The 16,880-nt window shown below is 45.4% G+C and overlaps 1 protein-coding gene across 11 annotated transcripts in view; it reads right to left on the bottom strand.

The window, feature by feature from the left end:
- CADPS (calcium dependent secretion activator) overlaps nt 1–16,880 on the bottom strand; it is a 206,436-nt gene that overhangs the window by 152,578 nt on the left and 36,978 nt on the right. For all 11 annotated transcript variants that reach the window (XM_077184356.1, XM_077184358.1, XM_077184357.1 and 8 more), the window contains exons 2-3: nt 13,563–13,676; nt 9,169–9,501 (exon numbers count right to left, since the gene is read on the bottom strand). In XM_077184356.1, coding sequence (XP_077040471.1) covers nt 9,169–9,501; nt 13,563–13,676 — 447 coding nt within the window. The remainder of the gene's footprint in view (nt 1–9,168; nt 9,502–13,562; nt 13,677–16,880) is intronic.

Raw genomic sequence — 16,880 nt, forward strand, 5'->3', positions numbered from 1 at the left:
TTCTTTTTTTTAAATAACTCCCTTTTCTGGAAAGCTGAACACAATATGGACTGCAAAGAAGCAGCCTTGAGGAAATCACATCTTAACAGAAATAAGATTAGAGAAAACCTAGTAAAATATTAATGTAGAACTTTCAAAATATTCCCTTAGTGGATGATGTATGTCAGAAGAATGATCTCTCTATATAACATGATAAAAAGAAAACCAAAAGAATAGTGTGTAACCTTAGGCTAGCACAGCTCAGTGGGAACCAGCCCAGGCTCTCTGACAAGACATTGCTGAAATGAAGTCCCTGGAGCTCTGGCACAAGCCAGCATGACCACATATAACCCCCACCATGTGCAAGCAGGACTGTATCTTTCCATTTTTGCTCCTGTGATAGGCATTAAAAGTTCCCCAGGAAGGTAATCACTGATAAAATACATGAGCAAGGATTGAAGTGCTGCAAAGCATTGAGATTTTCATGTGGAATTCAAATTAGATTTAAAGACCTACGTGCAAAATTAAATCCAAGCGGCTCCATTGTATTTCCAGTTAAAAGGAAGAGGAAGAGAAGAGAGGCATTAACATAGTGCAGGGTCATGCACCAGTTATGTCTTATTAAGTATTCCAGCCTTCCTTAAGATAAGCATCACATATGGGTTCTTTTGCAGCTAGCAGTTCCTTGCTTAAAGAGAGAGAGGTCTGGATAACACCCCTTCTGTCTCCCAAGGCCTCCTGGGCTGATTGACAGGAACATGTACTGCAGGGAACAAATGCTGCTCAGAGAAAAAAGGAGATTACGTTCTCCAAGAGGGGCCAGTGGGGGCATTTCTTTGTCATGTCTTCTGCTCATCATCTCTGGTTGAGGGAAAGACAAACAGGAGGAGTGACATTTTCCTTTCCTAACAAGACACGGTCCACAATGTTTCTCCACGTTGAGAAACTGGTTTTTATGTACAGTGGCTTGCACTGAATTCAAAGTTAGGGAAGCAAGAGAGATTACTTGAAATAAAGGCAGCATTTTGAGAGCTAAGTCCCACCTCTGGAAACCTAGGAACCAGACCCCATGGAAGCCAACTCAGAAACTGAACTCTGGCCCATCAGGTGCATTTTATGTTGGTTCCTTTTTTTGTTTTTTAGGGGAAAGATTAGCAATAAACATTTAATTTTTATGTAGCACATTTAACAATCACTCCCTCCCCCCTGTAATGGACACCATTTGGCTTGGCTTCTCCTCAGGGAGACCCAGCAGGTATCCCAAGGCTGGATACCCTGCACAGTGGCAACATACTCCATGGGATCATTGGATTTTTCAGTGCAAAGTGTTTTTTCCTAAATCAGCAACTTCTTGTCCACTTTTTTTTGCTCCCCTATTTTTCACTCTCCCCTCTGCCAAAACCAGTACAGCTAACACCTCTGGAGTCTGTACTTTGTGCCACCCCAAATCTCCTCTCCACCGAAATGGTTTCAAGCTGTAATTTCCCAATGTTGTCACACTTAGTGATGCTCAAGGACTCTTCCATTTCTCAAGCTTTTGCAAAACCTTCCCCACCCCTTCAGCATCTCCCTGCACAGCTGTGCCAGGAAGGGTCCATCTTCCCGGCCCTCCCTGTGCTCAGAGGTGGAAGCAGGCAGGCGCTTGCAGAGGCAGCAGACACCAGAACAGCTCTCCCAGTTGCTGTCTCAGGATCAAAGTGCTTCCCTTCCCAGAGACCTCTGCTGCAAATGGCAGCAGATCAACACATCAGCTAGTTCAATCCTTCAGACTTTCACCAGTCTCTCCTACCTAGAGCCAGGAATTCACAACTCAACTTCCTCTTTTCAGAACGCAAGGTTATGGTAGGGAAACAAAATTGTATTAATAAATATTGATTTGAAATTATGCTCCTGATCTAGGGGGAAAAACCCAAACATCTGGCTAAGCAGCAGAAAAGTCATGCCAACAACTGTATTTCAATGATAGAAAAGAAACAGCAGCCCAACAGTATAAAACAGGATAAAAGGGCTAAGGTGGGCTGGAAAAGTCAAGTCATTGATATGATGTTTTATAAGGTAACCATGGTTATTTTTTATGCATTCCCTTGCAGCATGAATGCAGATGATGAAAAGTACTCATGGGCCAATTGAAACAAAAATAAATTAAAGAGATATCTTGATGGTAATTTAAGCCTTAAACTGCAAAAATTAATCAGTCCACACAGACAACAAAGAGCGTTCAGCTGATGCTGCACTACAAAACACCTTGTTAATTAGATGAAGGTAAAAAGGGGTTTTATCATTTCAAAAAGGATGAACATCTTGAAAATCACCCTGATTTTAGCCCTAATGTACCTGCAGGGATCCATGATGCTGAAGTAGGAGTTGTCCACATGGCCTCTGGATAAAGTACAACTGTTTCTCACTTAATTTCTCATTAAACTGGTGGAAAGGCAGAGGAAGGGGGGCCTGGCATGCTGCAGCCCTTTGTGCAGCCCAAGGAGGGGTCACTCCTGGGCTGTATGCATGATTCTGCTCCACTGCTGCTTCTTGAGAATGTTTGGCATGGTCTTCCAAGCTCTCTTGGTGGCTCTTACCTTGCTGCAGGTGGTGTCACCCCTTACAGCAAGGCAGGGGAGCAGATTGAAGTGGCGACAGGAAATGGTGAGGGTGCCCAGTTGTGACAAATCACAGAATATGAAAAGCAGGCTTCAGCTCAGAGGAGTCCTCGTGGACTTCTGCAGCACATAATGAATTAAACCCATCTCCAGAACCCCTAGGAAGAGGGGCTCCCAGCAGCCAAGATGTTTTGCATGGTAGCAGAGAGCTGAAATAAGAGGCTGCCCCTCCACTCCAGAACTTGTCTGGATGCTGAAACCATTTTCTGTCCCCTAAATAATACACCATGACAAGCCACTGCTTGTTTTGGTGGAACAAGTGACACTTGTCTAGGCTGTGGAGAGGCAGCCCCACCCCTAAACCCAGAGGGAAGGCTGGCAGGAGGTAGGGTGGGAAGGATTCATTGCAGAAGAGTTCTTCAGGCTAATAAACATCTCTGGTTAGTGTTAGAAGGAAACAACTGAATTCTCTGCAAGTCTTCACTGTTGTTGCATGACATTATAATTTCTCTGCTAGATGTATGCTCTTTGGATGCACACTTTGGTTTCTGTAAAGGGACTGAAAACCAGAAATCTATAGAAGGGCCAGAACTGGAAGTTCCTAGTACACGAAAACACATCCCCAACTGGCAGCTAACAGGGTTAAAACACCCTCTGATTAAATGAAAGCATCTTTAATTAGTTTAATTGACCATGCCTCAGCCAAGACCATCTGCTCAGCAGCATTTGCCTGCTCTTTGCAGGAGCGATTGATCAGCCATAGCTGGAGAATACAGCATTAGGCTACATCAGATTTATTTTGTTTAATAGAAGAGCTAATTTGCTTTAAATTTAATTACAGGGGCCAAGATTGCTCTCTAAGTCCATAACAGCACATAACATAAGCTGATCCTACAGCTAATGGGTGCACACGTAGGTCCCCACGTGTCTGTGCAAATCAGACACTGGATGATGACAGCTGGGGTCCCACCCTGGCAGAGAGTGGTCTCTGCATCGTCATCCCCAAAAGGCAGCAGCACTGTGGCACACTGCTGTGCTGGCAGGGCCACCCTGCTCACTGCCCTGTCATGTCCCTCCAACTGGCTGAGGTCTCACTGGATGCTGGAGCTAACAGATGTCCCATCTCAACCACCCCTCTTGCTCCAAATTACAGATACCAAATGATGCATCCACATAGGGTCACTGTTCCTGCACCAACAGGGACAATCATGGCACCTCTCTGTGGCTCCTGGGTGATCTCCATCAGCAAACCCCTCCCAAAGGATGTACCTGGCAACCGAGGGTCCAGCAGAGCCAGACACCGCCCTCACTCCTGACACTGCACTGTCCCTCCACATGCCAAAATCATTCTTCAAAACATTACAGGCTGAGCTGATGGAGAAGGGCAGCTGCCTCTCCTCCCCAAAGGACCACGTGAGTACCTACAATGAGTTGTTAGGACAGGGAAGATTTCATTCACTTCCCAGAGCTTTTCCTTTCTCAATTTCCCACTGGGCACTAAACCACAGCAGGCTCTGGGAGCTGCTCGGCCCTGACAGGAAGCTGCAGCTGCTGCAGGAGTAATTACAACCCTGCAGAAGGCTCCAGGCTGCCATTTCTGTTTCCATGGAAATAAATACAGAATTACTGAAAACAGACCATGATGCTTTATGGGGTTTGAGGCTTTTTATCATCTCTAAACCACTTTAACCCATTTTTATTAGTCGTGGTTTTGTTTTAAGTGGGAGGGAGAAGGCGGGGTGGGGATGATGCTTACAGAGTGAAAATAGGTGGAGCAATCAAAAGGAGTTTTAAACAGTGAAAGAGGGGGAAAAAGCCACAGGGTAAGGCTGATGCCCTGGAGATTTTCAAGGGGGAGAGCAGTGCTGGCCAAAGCTGCTGGTTGTCCATGGCACATGTATCCAGCCTTGGAGAGAGGAGCCCATGGAGGCTCATTGGTTCTCACCATCCCCAGGCCAGGCTGTTTGTAGGGGGCTCTGGGGTCCAAGCAAACCTCCCACCCTTTCAAAGGGGTCATTACAGCCAGAGTTAGTGCTTAAATGCTCAGAACTGCAGATACATATTTCATAGACACTGAGCTTCAAGATGAAGCTAGAATAAAAGGAAATCACTTTGTGTTCCTTAAATAGGGAGTAGAAGGGAGGGATCTGATCCTAAACCCCTGAGGCCCTGAACTGAAGGGACAGGGATGTGCACAGACAGGTAACTCCATGCTGTGCACAACAAACCTGAACTCATTGTTCATTGCAAGGCATGGCCAGGAATTCCTCATCACAACAAACCAAATGAAATACTTGGTCTGGGGAGGATACACACAAACCAAACATTTATTCTGAGGTGACCTTAGCCTTCATCTCACTGTCTGAGCTGTCACAGTGCCTCACATGAGTTTCTGCCCCTACTTGGGCTGCAGTTTCCAAGTACCTCTGCAGCTTCTCTGCAAACAGAACGGATTTAGGAAATATTTTTCAGGAGATGTGTCCAACTTTGAGCTAAGTCAGCAAAGTCAGCTCATGCCACGTGTTTGGCACGCACTGGGTACAGCATGGCCGTGTGACCGTGTGCCAGGCACATGATTGACACATGCTGGGCATGTGATGGGCACGTGAGGGGCTCAACACACCAGAGCAAGTGAAGAAGCCAAGTTGGGTAGAACCACACAAACTGCAGAGATGAGAGGGGCAGAAGTCAAGACACCACCTCAGCAAATCATTTCTAATACTGACTTGAGCTAAAATCAAACACTTGAGTTAGTTTATTTTGGCAGGGGAACTTTCTGGTATGTGAGAAATGTCAGCCTTTGGACATAGTGTCCTAATTCAGCTGCGAAAATAAATGTCAAAACAGTGAATTCTAGTTTTAAGCCAGCTCCATTTGAGAAAATTTGGGTTGAAATGTTTCCTAGTTAAAATCACAGGGCCCCAAAACTTATGAAACAACTCTAATTGCACTGGTGAGATGTCTTTATGCCTTTACATGAAATAGCCAGACAGCAATGACACCTGGTGTGTGTTGCAGCCCACCCACACATGCACACTTCTCTGATGTTTTGCCTTCTACATGGATGGACAGAAATAGATGCTGAAAAACCACGACCATGTATTAGCATCACTCAGCGGGTCAGATATGCCTATATTTAGTTATTTGCTTTCAAATCTTACATCTAAGGGAACTATGCTTAGGACAGGTTATTCTGCCACAGTATATGGGACACTTCAGGCTTGGGAATGCAGAGAAAGTCTAACTGTGAATCCTGAGAGTTCAGGCAGTTCTGCAGGGAGAGCCCATTCTATCCCTGAAGCAGGAGGATGGACTTCCACAGCTCATCACAGACAGATCTGAACATCTGCTCCTGCTGCAGGATTAACTGAACAGCACTGTACCAGCTCTGGCTCTTCTCACTGTAGCTAAAAATGACTCCCAAATACAGCTTGAGACAGAAAAGTAAATCACTGCCCTACGGCTGGGAAAGAACAAGCCAGGGAGAACACCACAGCCTGATTTCAGAGATGCTCTGAATTCAGCCATCGTGAAGGTCAGCATGAAATAGAGTACCCTAGGAAATGCCAACTGCAGCAAGAACCCAAGTTTGGAATTGCCCAACACGCACAGGAAACAGCTCCTCTAGTACTCTTCCACAGCCACAAGTTAATTACAAAGCAGAAGAGTTAAATTTAAGTCTTGCCAACAGGTTCTGGACCAGAAAGACCAGACTGAAGCACATTTCTCCCTCCATCACACCTCTCACACAGCAGAGGAGCTTGCTGCTGGAGCCAGAGATGCCCAATTCCAATGCTGACTCCAGTGGAGCAGAAACACTGAGCCACGTGGCATGTGTTATGCAAAGAGTGCAAGACTCGTGTATTATTTAAAATGTTCTAGTCAGAGTTTGTGCTTAACAACACTGTAATCTTCACAACTATGCTGCTACAACACCACTTCCCATCTTTGTTTCCTAAAAGCCTTTCCAACTGCATTAATACCTTGCTATCAATAACTGCTATCTCAGATCCTGCTAAATCACTGGTATCACATTAAGAATACATTTATCTCATGCCCCCTGGGGCTACTGTATTTAAAAAAATCTCTTTAGAAATCATCCTCCTTCTGCACAAACAAAATATTATCTCAGAAGTGAATGGAAATGCAGTCCCAGTGATGCAATCATTATGCAATTAGTGTGATGTAACAGGAGGCTGCATAGAGAAAAGCATCTACTTTCAGATCACAGAGGTACCAGCAGTGTTTGGGGCTCTCAGCACCAAACAGAAGACAACTAGGAGGACAACTAGGCAAAGACACCCTTTGCCACCTCTTGCCTCCTTGCACAGCCTCTGGGCAATTTCAGCCTGCACACCAAGGCAAGGGAGAGCACAGACCAGCCAGCCCCTCCATAAAATACAATGGGCTTTGCTTTTCTAATCACAGGGGACTGACTGACAAACTGCATGAACAGCACAGTGCTGCCACTCTGGAGAGAGTGATAGCATTCAGACAGCCTGCCAGGGAAGTGGCTGCTTTTTTCAATTCCTCCCAAGCATGGCAGACAAGCACAGGTCAAAAAAAGTGTAGCTTATACCATACCAAATTACCACTGAGAAGCTCATAACTACCCCCAACAGACTGGTTGCAAGCAGTGGATGAGTCCCTGCAGAAAGAGTAATGGTGAACAGCAATTTTTGTGCTTCATGGCAAGAGAGAAGTACAAAGCATCTGCTGCTGGCCAGAGAGCTCCAAAGACCCTGCTGGTATAGCCTGGATGACATGACCACAGGTAGCATCCAAAAAAGGGCTCTCAGAGCAAAGCCTGTGGTTTCCCTGGCTGCTCTGCAGAGGGAGGGAGAGCAGCAGTGACCCATTCCCCAAGGGGCAGGGTCCCACCCCACAGCACCAGGGCACTTTAACCACTGCCACTGCATCCCAGGAAAACACCCAGCTGCTCAATGACTGCTGACCTTGCAGCTTTCTGATGAATCCATTGCACAAAGGGCTTCCCCTTCTGCAAAGCTAATCCTCACTATCCAGGTATTAAAAACAGAGTAACTTCCATGCTAATTCTAGCTGTCATCAGAAATTATGTCTTCCTGTAAAAGCTTAAATTACAGGTTTACTCCCTCCAAGTATTAGAAAAGACACAGAATTAAATCCTCCAGGATTAAAACCAGGACTCATGCAGGAAAAAGACTGCTTGATGCAACAGGGCAATTTGCAGGGAGCAGCTTCTGGGTTCATGGTGTCAGCCAGAAAGATTCTAATGAGCAGAGATCACAAAGCAGGGCAGCTGTGATCAAACACTGTTTTCTGCCTCAGTGGGAAGCACAAAGCAGGAGGGAAGGATCACACACACGCTCACGCAAGGCCACCCTGGTCCTTAGCAAAGCACAGGTCAGGCAGACACAGGGCTGGAGTTGCTTTGAGTCAAAAAATAAACCAAAACACAGCAGAACTGACTCAGTTCTTGACACATCACTGAAAACATTATGGTTTTGATTTTAAAGAATTCTTCCAACAGAGGATGGAGACTCAAAATCTGTGTAAACAAAATTTATGAGGGCCACTGCAGTTTTTGCTATGAAGACATATTACTCAGGGACATTTATTATCCTCTCCCCACTCTGTCATTAAGGTTTGAGATGAAGAACAAATGCAAGATAACTAAGGCTCTTTACAGGGGTAAAAACAGATCAAACATAATTCTCTGTGTATTAAAAAAAATTGGAAATGTCTAGACAGAAGACAGACAGAATTGGTCTCAAATGTATTCATTTCAGTAAGAAGCTGAAGCCTTGTATTACAGGGAAAAGACTGTGGTCTGCTCCTCCTCCAAAAACTTTCCACACCTTACTCTCTCTGTGACTCTGGCATCCTTTATCCCACTGTGATATTTATATCCAATAGCAGGGGACTGTAATCTGGGTCACCAGCAGTCTGGATAGCCACTGACAGCCCTCAGCAAGATCTCTGGAAACACAAGCAGCACTGCAGAGTCCTGGCTATGAAACTCTGCAGAACTGGCCCTTCTGGGGTAGAAAGAAATGAATGGGAAAGGTTTTCAAGTGCAAGCAGAGCTACCCTGAGTTCATGGGGCTTTGGGATGCTCTTTCCTTCCACCACAGGCATGCAGGGATCACAGAGCTCCCTCTACTTAGGGAGAACCTGTATAACCTCACTGGGCAAGTCTGCATAAGCCACCCACCCCAGGCACTCCTGGGATCCAACTGCTGATATCACAGGCTGTAAGAACCTCTGTCATCAGACTGGTGATGTGACACATGAAGGGCAAACAAGCCACAGGCAGACAGCCCACTTAACCACCCCAGAGCCCTGCTCACTCAGATACAGAGCTGAGGAATAAAATTTCCCCATCTCAGCAATCCTATGGAATTGAGCAAGAAGATGAGCAAGAGAAGGAGGCCCACCTGGATAGCCAGAACAACACTGGCAGTGCAGAAGTCCTACCATAAAAGAACCCCTACTTTCTTGGTAGAAGTTCTCTCCAAAAGAGTCTGGTCAGACAAAGTTTCCAGTTCATAATGCAGTATCTCCGACTGGCAAGCCTTCCCCAAAAAACCCTCTTCCATTCCCACCTTACCTGACATGCATTGTACAGAAGCTGATGCTCAAACTTCTTGATCCCCAAAATGTTCTGGAACATCTCATAGAGCTGCTCCTTGCTGAGGATGAGCTCTGAGGCAGCACTCGCTGTCATCCTGGCCTGTTGCTTGCGGGGATCCTCCTCCCCACGGTAAATAGCATCAAACTTTGCCATCCAGGAGCTCAGGACTGTCTCCTTGCTGAGGCCATCGATCTCTGGCAGGCTGCGCACTCTCTTCTCGATGTGCTTCTTGAAGACCTCCCGGGAGTCGTTTGCCGAGCAGCCCCCGCTCTGCACCATCCTGGCAACGCGGTCGCTCTTCAGGAACACCTGCAAAGAAAAGGGGGGTTTCAAACGGTTGCAGTTGAAAAAAAATCCCCCTTAAGTACCACAAAAGGAGGTTTCGCTGCTGGGGAGCTGCTTATTGACCACCAGGACATTCTCCAACTCTTCACTCTACTGCCACATGTTGTCAGAGGTTTCGGCTGAACTTTGGGAAGCGTAATGAAATCAGGTGAAGCTTCTGCTTTACCTCCACTACAATGAAATATTTTGAGGCAATTAGGACTTGATGTGATGTTATGGCCACACCTCACCAGATACATAAATCCTCTTTGGGAAAACAGGATTTTATTTTGTTCCATCTGATGTTTCAATAAGGAAGTTTTTGCACAACTACATTCACCTAACCAAGTTCTGCCCTGTTAGAGGGAGCAGAGTCATCTTACTGAAGCCAAGAGCACTGCACTGGATTTATTCTGGTAGCCAGGTCCCTGGGAAACCTCTGCAAGGACCAGGTTTACAGCCAAATTCTACTACACCAGAGGAGATCCTTGCTGTCTGCCCTGCTGACACAGGAATGGGAAGTGCAAGGTGGTTCAGCATGGCTTGAACCTTTGCAGAGATGCAGGGCACTGACAGCAGGAGAAAGGGAGGGAGAAGACATTTCATAAAGATGTTCTTCCCACTGCAAGAGCATCAAAAGGGTCAAAACATGACAGACTCCCACAGAGCACAGATGTCCTGAGAGCAACACAGAGCTGAAGGGTTAGAGAGTCAGAGGGATTTTGGGTTGGCTCTCCTCTCCCAAGCCCTGAACACAGAAGAGCAAACAATATCCAGTAAGAAAACTGCTGGTTTATTAATAATGCTGAGAACTGATGAATACAGCAGCTTGGGAAGAAGCTGTGCCCTCATAGGGGTGTATCTGTCAGCTCTCAATAATTAAAGAGCTTGAGGATGACCTAAGGACATGATAGATTTATTTCTTATATACCATTCAGCAACACAGTACTCCATGTTCCCAGATGCTTGATGGCACAGGCATCTCTTGGCAGTAGTAGTGGGTTTTGTCCAAGGACCAGATCAAAAATGATGCTGAGGAAGAACTGAGACCTTTCCTTCCAATATCACCATGGGAGCTCTCACTCCCTGCAGACAAGACAGGCAGAATGCCACCAGCAACCTCTTCGGTCCATGCTGAAACAACAGCAGCATGTGCTTCATTTCCTTGTGGAGATTAAATATGAGTGATAGTGCCCCAGGTGTGTGCAAGTAATGGGTGAGAGCTATCAAGAGCCAAGCTCCTGATGCAGCCAAGGCAATTATCAGCACACTGACTGCAGGAAATGGTGAGAGGTCACAGTCATCAGCCCCCCTGGGCTCCCATGTCCCCTCATCCATGCCAGGTGCCCAGGCCTGAACCTGTGTGACAGTGCTAATGACTTCCCATACCTACCAGGGCTGTTGTTATCCATGGTCCTCACCTCCAGCATCCTGAGCAGTGGGATCTGGCTCCCCATATTCCCTCAGCCCTGAATTTTTCCTCCCTGGGTGTGGAGCAGCAGCCAGCAGAGGAAAGGAAGGCTGCACTGGCAGGGAGGCAGGCACAGGGGAGCACCAGTCAGACACAAAGCAGCAGAAATCATGAAATGGGAAGATTTTAAAAAAGGAAGACAATGTGTTCTGTCCTGTTTTCTGTAGAAAACACCAGGTGAATTGCCTGGCTGTAGGACAGCTTAGTAGGGTTGCCAGGAGCCAAGTATTGCCTAGAACAAAATCCTAGCATGGGGGCACACAGCAAATCTTGCAGAAGAAGGGACCTGACCTCCAGGAGCTGGGTCAGGCATCTCCTGCCACACCCACAGATGAGCCCACCACGCCACTGTGTCCCTGTCTGCCCACAGCAGAGTGGAAATGGGGCTAATGAAGCACTTCTGTCACATGCACTGAAGTGACTGCTGCAAAACATGCTGGTGACAGACAAAGCTTTACTCATTAGAAGTCAAAGGAGCTGAGAAAAGCTCCCCTGCAGTGTGTTGGAGTATGCTGGGCCTGTCTGTGCACACGGGTCTGCAGCATTCCTGCAGGCACAGCGCTGCTTTGCAGAGCAGCAGCAGATCACTCAATCCTTTATTTGATAGCAGCCTGTGAACTAGCCTAAGACTGACAACCACATGCTTACCCTGACAGCCAGAATTAACAGCAAAATGTGGCCATGCAAACACATTCAGGGCAACAGCAAATGCATTTCTGACCTACAATGTCACCCTTATCTTTTTTTCTCTGCAAAAAAACAATCATTCCCAGGTAATGAACTTATCCTGCACCATTAATAAGTGGACCTTTTAGAAACATCAGCCATGTCCTGCACAGAGATTACCAGTTTCAGCTGTGTGTTTTCCAAGCCATTTTGCAGATTTATAAATCAGTCAATGTTGATTTCTAGATAGCACTCAGCAGAAGGACAGTTAATTGAATAAAACTGAGATTTGCAGGAGCTGAGATAAGCAGGATCTGCTGTGATTTGCACAATGGATCGACCAAGGGGGGCACATCTCTGCAGAGAACACTGCTTAGGCACAGAGGCTTTCTGTGGCAAGGCTTTGCCTTGTGTCACTGCAGCAGGTGCCCAGGAAGAGCCACAGAGGCAAGCTTCAGCTGCACAGAAGCTGAAAGCACACAGCCATCAATTAAAGGAGAACAACAGATAAAAAGAATAAAAAGAAGGTTGTGCTAAAGGACACAGAGTGATGCATTACACTTTATGTGGCCTGTTTTAAGCAGGACAGAGCCAGTGGAGGGTCCACTTGAGAGCATGGGCTTGTGTACATCCAGTGCTAATCTACTGCTCTTTTTCAATTTGATAACTTGGAGCATTTATACAGCACAGGACTTCTGGAGCTGACACCACTCAGCCAGACCAGCAGTGAAACAGGGGTGTATTTCGCCTGGTTTTAAGCAGTTTCATTTTCCTGCCCAATAATCTTATCTGAACAGATTATGCTGCTCTTGCATCCTAAAACATGGCTCACTCCATCTTGAAAACTTTCTTTGAGAGCACATGTTCAGTGAAGCTGTGATGATCCCTTGGCAATTTCTTTTCTGATAAAAGATGTAAATGACTCTTGGCTTCCTTCCTGTACAGAGAATGATGTAACAGGAACTACTAGACTGGTTCAACTGAGTTAATCCAGAGATAATTTGTGCCTTCCTTACACAGAAGCAGCTGCTGTTGTATCCTATAGAGTTACAATTCTCTTCAGTTTTAGTATCTGATTTTTGTCCCCTCTTAGATTGCACTTCTAGAGAAATATTTTATGTAGGCAATTCAAAATCTTCACCTTTTATGACAAAATAGCTCTAGGGAGAAAGAGAAGTGGTTTGCAGAAAGGCTAGCAAAAAAATAAACAACACTCCTCATAGAAATGACAAGCACCAATTTCCTTCAAAACCAGAAATTCTTCCCTTCTAAGCAGAGATAGAAAAGGCAGCATTATGGGCTGCATACAAAGAGGTGCAAAAAGACAGATATGTATAATTATTCTTTTACACAATTATGAACAATGTTTCATGTTCTCTGGTATCATCTAGTTTTGTAGATGCACATCCTCCTCACTCCCCCTTTGCTTTGCAGCACTTGTCAGGCCAAAGAGAAAAGACAAGACTCATGCTGAAAACCCCAAAGTCAGTTGGACACAATGCAAAAGCTTCTGCAAGAACTGAATGTGCTGCCCAGATTTCTCTTGGTATTTTTCACATGGAGCACATGACATTGATTTTACTGGTTTTGCCATCTTCTCTGTTTTGGAATGCACTGCTCAAAAGTATCATGAAATTATTTTTCAGCTCAAAGGAAGGGCAGTCTTCCCCATCATCAAGCTATAAGGAAACACCATGGCATAGGGGATGCTATGGTTGTTCCATGATTTACATTCAAACCCTCAACCTCCCAAACATTGTGATGTACCAGACATCAGACAGAAGCCACTTTGCATTTGCCTTTGCTTCATACTGTGATAATGGACAAACCATTAATTCAGAATTCAAGCCCATCTGTGAATAGGGACGAGGACAGGGATTCATAAGAGCATTGCATTGCCTCTCCTTACCTCATAGTAGCTCTGGACAGCATTTATAAATGCTTCATCTGCAACAATCTGGGTTTCTCCATTGAGAAAGGCCTGGAAACGATCTTTGATTGTCTGGAGCTGCTGCTTACTTATCTGTAAAACATACCAAAAGAAGAAAATTTGTCAAAAAAGGTTTATGTACAAGGGGAAAAGCACAGTAATTGATCTGCAGTATCTTGTTGGGGTGTTTATAACATGCATTTAGGAATCACAAGCACCTGAATTCACCCTAAGCATCATTTCTAAACAACTCTGCCACCACAAAATGCCCACAAGACTTTTACTACTTCAGGTATACTCAATTCAAAAGCAAGCTTCTATGTGAGTGCTTGGAATAATCTGTTTTGGTGCAACCCTTTCCCACTCAGCCCCTCCTCCCCTTTAGAAGCTGAGATTTCAAACCAAATGGAAAGCCTTCTAAGCTAGCAGTTGGTTTTTGTTTGGTTTTTGTTTTTCTCCTTGCTCATTTTATTCATTTATTTTGGCTTTTCACATACAAAACATCAGTCAAAACCAGTGGTGAAAGAATTTAATGTTGAAATCCTATGAGAGCAAACCTGTTCTCCTTTTCCTAGCAAGGACTTTCTCTGCTGTCTCTTTGCTGCTCAAAACACTTCCTGTCCAGCACACAGCTGGTATAACTTACAAGACAATTCTAATTCTGTCACAGTGACATCTATAGAAAGTTTACAAGGTTTATTCCAGCCTTGTAAGATAACATGCCATTATTTTTCCAATTTATCTGTCAGTTTAAAACCAGACATAGCTAAAAACCCCACCTCTTCAGCTTACAATGCAGACAAAGTCACAGCAGGCACATAAGTAATGTATCAGCAATGCCAGCCTAACATCTAAAATGTAGACAACACTCATGCTGAAAAACTGCAGGGATTGAAAAGCAGCTGGGGGCTTGTTTACCATGGGGTTACCTCACATTCAAGGATAAGAATTAATTTTGACAGAAGGAAGCAAACAATATGTGTATATTGCAACTTCAAAGTTAAAGGGAAAGAAGAGCAGTAAGAATTAGGACAGGTATTTATTGGTGACCAAAATGTCTAGAAAAGTGTCTTTTTTCTTCATTTGTATGCCAGTGGAAGAAACTATTCCATTAGAATGGAAAAGAATGATAAAATTAATGGTTCTAAGTGTCTAAATGGCTTTGAATAAAGTATAAAAAAACTGCAGAGATTCAAACAACTACAGCATAATGACACCTGGTAAACACCACTAGTGATAAAAAGCAGGAGAGGGACCACTTGGAAAATGCAGGGATAAATATCACTGGAGCTACCATCATGATGTGCTGTGTGGGGTGTTTGGGGACTGCAGTAGTGAACATCATGAACACTGGTAATTAATGCCTCAACACCACGCTGAGGGGGGTTAGTGAGCAATAGCAATTTGATATGATAATCTGAGATTATCCTACTGCTAATGGAGAAGTGTTCATCAAAGTGACAAAGTGACACTTGCTATGCTCTGCTTTAGAAAACATGGAACAGCCTTCACCACCTTATGGGTGCTGCAAAGGTGGGTCACTCCCACCCCCAAAACACCAGCCCAGACTTCACAGGGTCTGACACGTGCAACAAAGCTCAGCATCACAGGGCTGCAGTAAGGACCATCCCTAAACCTGACCCACCTCAGCCTTGAGGCATGAACCCAGAGGAAAAGCACCGCCAAAAGCTTATAGCTTATAGACTCTTAGGATCAAAAATTAGATCCTGTATGCCATGTCAGACACCTAAACCCCTTTGGGGTGTTTGCCAACAGCACCCTAGGCCCTTGGGCAACACGCACAACAGGCTCCACACCTATCTGAGCTGATGGAATTGAAAACTGGGTCAATGATAAGAGCAGCCAGAGACAATGCAGTGATCGAAGACACCTGTGAGAAGGTGCTAGATCTGTTTTTATTAATCATTTAATTATCTTGAAGAAGCGAAAGGCAAGATGTTAATTAAATGTATTGATAGTTTTGTATTAGCAAGCATTGTGAATGTCAGAAAGAAATTACAGGGCAACAGATGCTTAAGAAAAACAAGGAAAGAAACAGAAAAACTACAGGTACCCTTGAAATCAGGGTGCTTAGGCACACAGAAAGACATACTAAGAGTACAGCTACTCTAAGCCAAGAGGCTTTTCATTTGGGATTTTAACAACATGCATGGCATATTTATTACATTTTTGTGTTCAGGTTATTTCTTAGGACAACCTCCAAAAGTCCTTGCTTGTTCAATTCCTGTAATGCCATCTAGCAGCAGTATTCTATCCTCCTTCCTCAGTACTGAATGGGCTACCTTCAGAAGGAATGATGCTCCTTGAAATTCCTAGAAATTCCCAGTACGCAGCTCACACGCAAGCTCCTGGGGGCTGTGGAAATGAATCATCAGATTTGTCTCTAGGAGAGTGTCAGTTGCCTCCTCCTCAGCCAAGCTGCATGCCAGCTTTTTCCCCATCCAGGGAAAAGGAGATCCTGTCTGATCACACCTGGCTGCAGCACAGTCCAGTCCTCAGCTAACAGGACCCCCAGTCTGACACCCCTGCCAGACCAGGAGTCAGCACTGGGCATTGATGCATGGCTGTGCCACTGTTAGGGATGTTATCAAGGAGGCAGACAATCTGAGACACAATTGAACTGTTTTCATATTAAACTCAGCTTCTGCAGCACAGCAGCAAACACCTGGTGCACACCACAAGGGAGGGAGCAGAGGAAACCAGACCTAGAGGTCAACCAAATGTGCCCAGCATGATTCACCTCCTATTTTATGCCTCTTTCCTTCCCCATCAGGCCCCACAGGCATTGCTGCCAAATCCCAGAAGCACTTCTGGGGCAGCTGGGAGGCTGCACCTCCCAGCAAAGGCTGGAGCAAGGCAGGGGGGCAGTCTCAGCACCAGAATCACTCTCCAGAGCCTTGAGGCAGTGCCAAGTGATGCCACTAACTCAGCCACAGGCTTAAAAGAGCACGTGCCCTGAACACTCAAATGGAAGCTTAAGTGCTTTAAAGGCAGGGGTGTTATTTTATCTCCTGTAATTAGAGGCACCAGTGATAAGCTAGAAATCCACATAGAGCAAGCCAACAGCTTCTGCAGATCCAGAAAGGCCACTCAGTTACCTTCCATAGGGTGCTCACAAATAGCAGAGAACAGCAGAATTATTTCCACTTGGAAGGACATCAGTACAACATCACAGCCTTCACACCAGCTGTGGCAGGAGGTGAAACCCTGTTAGGCTGCAAGCCCAGCAGGGGTGTGGATGTTGGGGGCACAGCCTTGCTGTCTCCCATGCCAACA

The sequence above is a fragment of the Agelaius phoeniceus genome, chromosome 11, assembly GCF_051311805.1.
Source record: "Agelaius phoeniceus isolate bAgePho1 chromosome 11, bAgePho1.hap1, whole genome shotgun sequence".
Classification (NCBI taxonomy): domain Eukaryota; kingdom Metazoa; phylum Chordata; class Aves; order Passeriformes; family Icteridae; genus Agelaius; species Agelaius phoeniceus.